The 5,045-nt window shown below is 56.5% G+C and overlaps 1 protein-coding gene across 7 annotated transcripts in view; it reads left to right on the forward strand.

The window, feature by feature from the left end:
* Positions 1-5,045, forward strand: part of Triobp (TRIO and F-actin binding protein) — a 62,267-nt gene that overhangs the window by 36,847 nt on the left and 20,375 nt on the right. Inside the window, exon 1 of one of the 7 annotated variants that reach the window (XM_031349042.1) lies at positions 127-295. The exons of 5 other annotated variants lie outside the window; for them this stretch is intronic. In XM_031349042.1, coding sequence (XP_031204902.1) covers positions 149-295 — 147 coding nt within the window. In that variant the 5' untranslated portion in view covers positions 127-148. Of the gene's footprint in view, positions 1-126; positions 296-5,045 lie in introns of those variants that run through there. One more of the 7 variants, XM_031349025.1, reaches the window with a different exon arrangement.

Consider the following 5,045-nt stretch of genomic DNA (forward strand, 5'->3'; position numbering starts at 1 on the left):
CGCCCGCCCCGTCGCACAGGCCCCGCCCCCGGCCCGGCCCTCGCTCCCATTGGTCCTCCTGTCACCCCGCCGCTGTTTGCCCCGGCTTCCAAGCTGTCCATTGGTCTGCCCGGGTCCTCCCAGGAAGTTTGAAAAAAAAAAAAGTTTTATGGGCGGATGGAAGGGGCAGGGGCAGCTCCGGGGAAGGGAAGGGCTGGAGCTACGGCGGCCAGCGGCCGAGAGGGGCGGCGGGCTGGGTGCGCCGCGGAGCCCGGCCCGAGTGTCCGGTGCAGCGTCCCCGGGCGCCGCCATGACGGTGAGTGGCCCCAGCTGGGACCTGGCGAGGCTGGAAGCCGAGTACCCGGGCAGCTCGGTTCAGACTTCCTCCCTTGGTCCCCTACCCTCCTGACCCCGCGGAGCCGTGCCTCGGAGGGCACTAGTCACTGACAGACTAGGGCGACACTTGCCCCTGCCCACCAGGTCTCCTGGTGGAAGCCCGAGTCCCCTCAAGCTGCTTGGCTTGGGCCTGGGAAGAGGTGTTCCCGGCCTTACACCGGTCGCGCTGACCTGACCTGGACTGGGATGGTTGTCCAGCCCATGTGGGTTCTGGCCAGAGTTGGGGGGATCCGGCCCCGCCCACCCCATAGTTGGGAGACCGCTCTGGGGCAGCTGAAACCGAGTCTTCCCTGCGCTAAGAGCTGGGGCCTTGGGCGGGGTCAGAGGTTTCAGTTTCTCTTGGAGGTCGGCTCTACCAAGACTTGTCAATCAATGGTTGTGCCCTGATCATCCCGTCGAATCTCACAGTTGAGAGCACTACTGTTCTCCCCATTTCACAGCCAAGTGAATTGAGACTTGGAGAGGGGCGCTGGGGAGGTGTCCTGAGTGTAAAAGAAGAAACAGTCTCGTTTCCCGGTCGGTCTGACCACCTGGCCATGAAGTTCTGGAATGGAGGGGTGGGGCAGTTTTTGATTTCTGGCTAGTGCCCCAGACAGGCTCTGGGATTCTGGTGGCCCTCCTGGGGTTGGGAGGAGGATGAACAGGGTGTGTATGCACATGCGCAAGTCTGCTTTCTACTGAGTATAGGCCTAGTGAGGGGTGGGCTGTGCTGCTGGGGGCGTGGCCTGTGGGGCCCCTGCCGTGCGTGTGTGTGTGTGTGTGTGTGTGTGTGTGTGTGTGTGTGTGTGTGTGTGTGTGATGACCTGGCTCTGTTGCCTGGACTTCCTCGGCCTCCGCACATCCTGCCACCTCCCTACTGGCCTTTCCTGGCGTCAGCAGCCTCCCCTTCCCTGTTAGGGAGAGGGATGTTGGGGGAGGAGTTGAGGCAGTGTCCTGGCGTGGGGGGAGGTGGTTGCCTGGCTCAGTGGGCGCCTACCAGATGCTAAACTGGGTGCTTTCATAGTCCTAGATTTAAAGTGGATGGACCGTCCCCATTGGACAGTTGGGGAAACAGTGAAGGAATGAAGTATAGCCCTGGTGATACAGTTTAGCCTTGGCTAGGCCAAAATTTATGTCTCAGTCAGTCTCAGTTTGCTTTCTAGGGGAAGATAAGAAATGTACACAGGTGCCACTCCCAGGAAGCACACGCTAAGCCAGGGCGAGTCTCGTCAGCGCCTCATGTGTGCCTGTGTCCTGAGTGAGGGGCGGCCAGGAGGTGGGTTAGTCCATCCCTGCTGGCGGGAGGAGGGCTTCCTGAGGGAGTTGTCCTCTGATTGCGGGACTCAGATGGTGATGGAATGTGGAGGAAGGGGTGTGTAGATCAACTAGTGTGCAAATCTGGGGTGCTGAAAGCTTAGAGTAGGGTCTGGGGAAGGACCAGACGATGAGCCGTGGGGACTCATGAATTGTTCAAAACAAGGAAGAGACTTGTCACTGTCCACTGGGCTTCTGGGCACCATTCAGACTCGCGTTTCTTTCAGGTCCTCCCAGCCTTCACACTCTGTGCATGTCTGCCGTCCATCTCACACACACACACATACACACAGGGCTTCTGGACACCATTCAGACTCACGCCTCTTTCAGGTCCTCCCAGCCTTCATACTCTGTGCATGTCTGCCGTCCATCTCACACACACACATGCACGCACATACACACACACACACATAGTGTTCTGTACAGAGCAAGTGGCACAGGGCTGGGCTGGGTAAGAAAGGCTTCAGGGAGCCGCTGGATCCTGGTTGACCTAGAATCCAGAGCCTCTTTCTCATTTCGCCTGAGCCTGGCCAAACTCTGTTAAGGAGCCTCATTCTGCAGCCACTGCTGGGCATCAAATTATATACTTGTTCTGCTTGTATACTGTCTGTCTCCTAAGTACCTGGTGTCTTTAGGACTCCTTGGGGATTCTGAGCCCCTGTCAAGTACTGCATCAGCCCACCTTGAGGGAAGGCAAAGGAGTTTATGGCAGCAGGGGCCTCTACAGAGGGGAGGGGGGACATAGCTGGGGGCAGCAGGCGAGGCAGATGGTCCAATGAGGTAAGTTCTGAAACACAGCCTCAGAGATGCAGTTAAGCATGTCTGGGCACATGGCTTGGTCAGCAGAGGATGGTACCTAGTATTTCATGTTGCAGACATGGCAGATGTAAGGGACTTGGAGGGAGGTGTCCTTGTGTATTAGGCATCCGTGAGCACAGTGTGGTGGAATGAATAGTCAGGGTCAAGGCTGACGGGCAGGAGAGATTTTGAAGACCTCACTAAAAGGGTCCCCTTGGCTGCCCGTGCTTAGAAGGGGCTGTAGCTAGGGCTGAGGTGACAGGCAGGCATGACCTGTGGCACTGGTTAGGAAGGAGGGTGTGCCTCATGCTGGTCTTGCTTGAGGAGCTAGGGAGGTGGTGGCCCTCTGGATGCAGCTTGTCTGGGTGTTTTCAGTTGTGTGTGTGTGTGTGTCTGTCTGTCTGTCTGTCTGTCTGTGGACGGTCACTACTGCAGGAAGCTAGAGGTTGGCTTTGAGTATGTCTCTCTTTGCCTTTTTTGTTTTGTTTTGTTTTTCGAGACAGGGTTTCTCTGTGTAGCCCTGGCTGTCCTGGAACTCACTCTGTAGACCAGGCTGGCCTCGAACTCAGAAATCTGCCTGCCTCTGCCTCTCAAGTGCTGGGATTAAAAGCGTGCGCCACCACCATCCGGCTCTTCAGCATATTTTTAAGGACAGGATCTCTCTGTGCATCTGGAGCTTTCCAGTTTAGGTTGGCTGACAGCAAGCCGAAGGGCTCCTGGGTCTGCGTTCCCGAACTAGGATTATAGGCGTGTACCATCGAACCCAGCTTTTTATGTGCGTGCTAGGGGTCCACGCACAGGTTGCCGAGCTTCACTGACCAAGCCACCTCCCTGGTTCTTGTGAGCTCTTCTAACCCTGCCCATAAGTTCCCCTCCCAGAAGGATTAAACACTTGCTCTGCTGGTCTTCTCTGCCTGAAGTTGCTAGCTAAGTCACACCAGACCCGCCATGCCTTCATTGTTACTGGCCTTGAGTCAGTACTGCCTGCCTGGCTGCCCTGACTAGGGTACATTCTGTCCCCTTGGAAGACTGAGGCTGGAGCAGTACCCATGGCCATTTGCCACATATGAACCAGAGCCTTAAGGGGGCCACACATGTCACAAAGGGACATGTATACACTTGGTATGCCGCATTCTGCATCCCTGTCTGTCATTGTGCCTGGTGGCCTTGTCCTTTGGATTACCCCATGGTGCCAGCTTTGGACTGTTTGGAGTCAGTATGGGGTCAGGGAATCTGCCCCAAAGCACAGGACCGTATGCGAAGGAGGTAAAAAAAGAAATTTCCGGCCTGGCGGTGGTGGCACACGCCTTTAATCCCAGCATGTGAGAGGCAGAGGCAGGTGGATTTCTGAGTTCGAGGCCAGCCTGGTCTACAGAGTGAGTTCCAGGACAGCCAAGGCTACACAGAGAAACCCTGTCTCAAAACAAACAAACAAACAAACAAAAAAAACCTTTCCTACACAGCCTCTCCTGAGACCTGTTATGGTTAGGCCTCTCCTCCAGGTCCTGAGGCTGTGTTGGTAGAAGATCCATGTTGAAGGGAAATGGAACCAGATAAGGGTGGTCACCTTCTTCTGGGGACCATCCTGGGTTGCCTTGTCACAGATGGGAGACGGTCTGACAGAAGAGAAAGCAAACAGGACGAACATAGCCCTAGGGTTTCCGGCCTTGGAGCACAGCCCACCTCCTCCCTCAGACAGGTAGACAGGATGAGGGAGCCCCAGCTATGGCTGTGTATGGTTCTACGAGCTGGGGGGTGCTTTCAGCACACTTACTCTGCCTGAGGAATTTGGGGTTCTCTAAAGGAGAGCAGACCCACAGAGGTGGCTGGGACGGGAGGCTCTGGTTCCCAGCCACCACTGCCACCCGGCCACACGGTCCCACTGACTCTCTTCATGCAACCAGACACCTTGGCCTGGTGAGGCTCACTTGATGCACACTCTGATAGGTGGGCTCAGAGCCATGGCAACAGGTGGCCACCTCCTCCCCGCCAGCCTGTTTTGCCTGCCCTGTTCTCCTCTCTGCCAGTGGGCAGGAGCTGAGGCTAGTAAAGGATACGAGACCTAGATAGGAGAGGGCCCCAGTGGTCCAAGAGGGTCTGGTGGATGATACCTTCCAGATGAGCAGGTCGGGAAGATGCCAGGATGCTCACCTGCATGTAGGCCCAGGCAGCGATACCTAGCTCACAGCCTCCCTGTGAAACATGCTGCAGCTGGGGGCTCCCAGACTGCAGAGCTATGCCTCTCTGGGTAGGACCTGCCAGGTAGGGCTTGCCAGCATCGAGGTGCTTAAGGAGACGTAGGGGAAAGAGGCCCTAGAATATCTGCCCTCAGCTTGGGCCTGGCTCAACCTTTCATGGTCTCTAGGAGATGTGAGGAAAGGGTAGGAGCGGTGGCCTGGACAGAGCATTAGGTTGTGTTCCGCATGGCCCACCTAGATCTTACTGAAGAGGACTTGGACATTTGTTAGGCTGTTTCTTGGGGCTTCCTTCCGGATTCCCTAGGGCTCTCTTTATATGCAGAGTTCCTTTTGTCTCCCCTCTCCCTGTCTTGGGTGGGGCTGGGGAGCTTGGACGGGTGG

Source organism: Mastomys coucha, unplaced genomic scaffold, assembly GCF_008632895.1.
Source record: "Mastomys coucha isolate ucsf_1 unplaced genomic scaffold, UCSF_Mcou_1 pScaffold11, whole genome shotgun sequence".
Taxonomy (NCBI): Eukaryota; Metazoa; Chordata; class Mammalia; order Rodentia; family Muridae; genus Mastomys; species Mastomys coucha.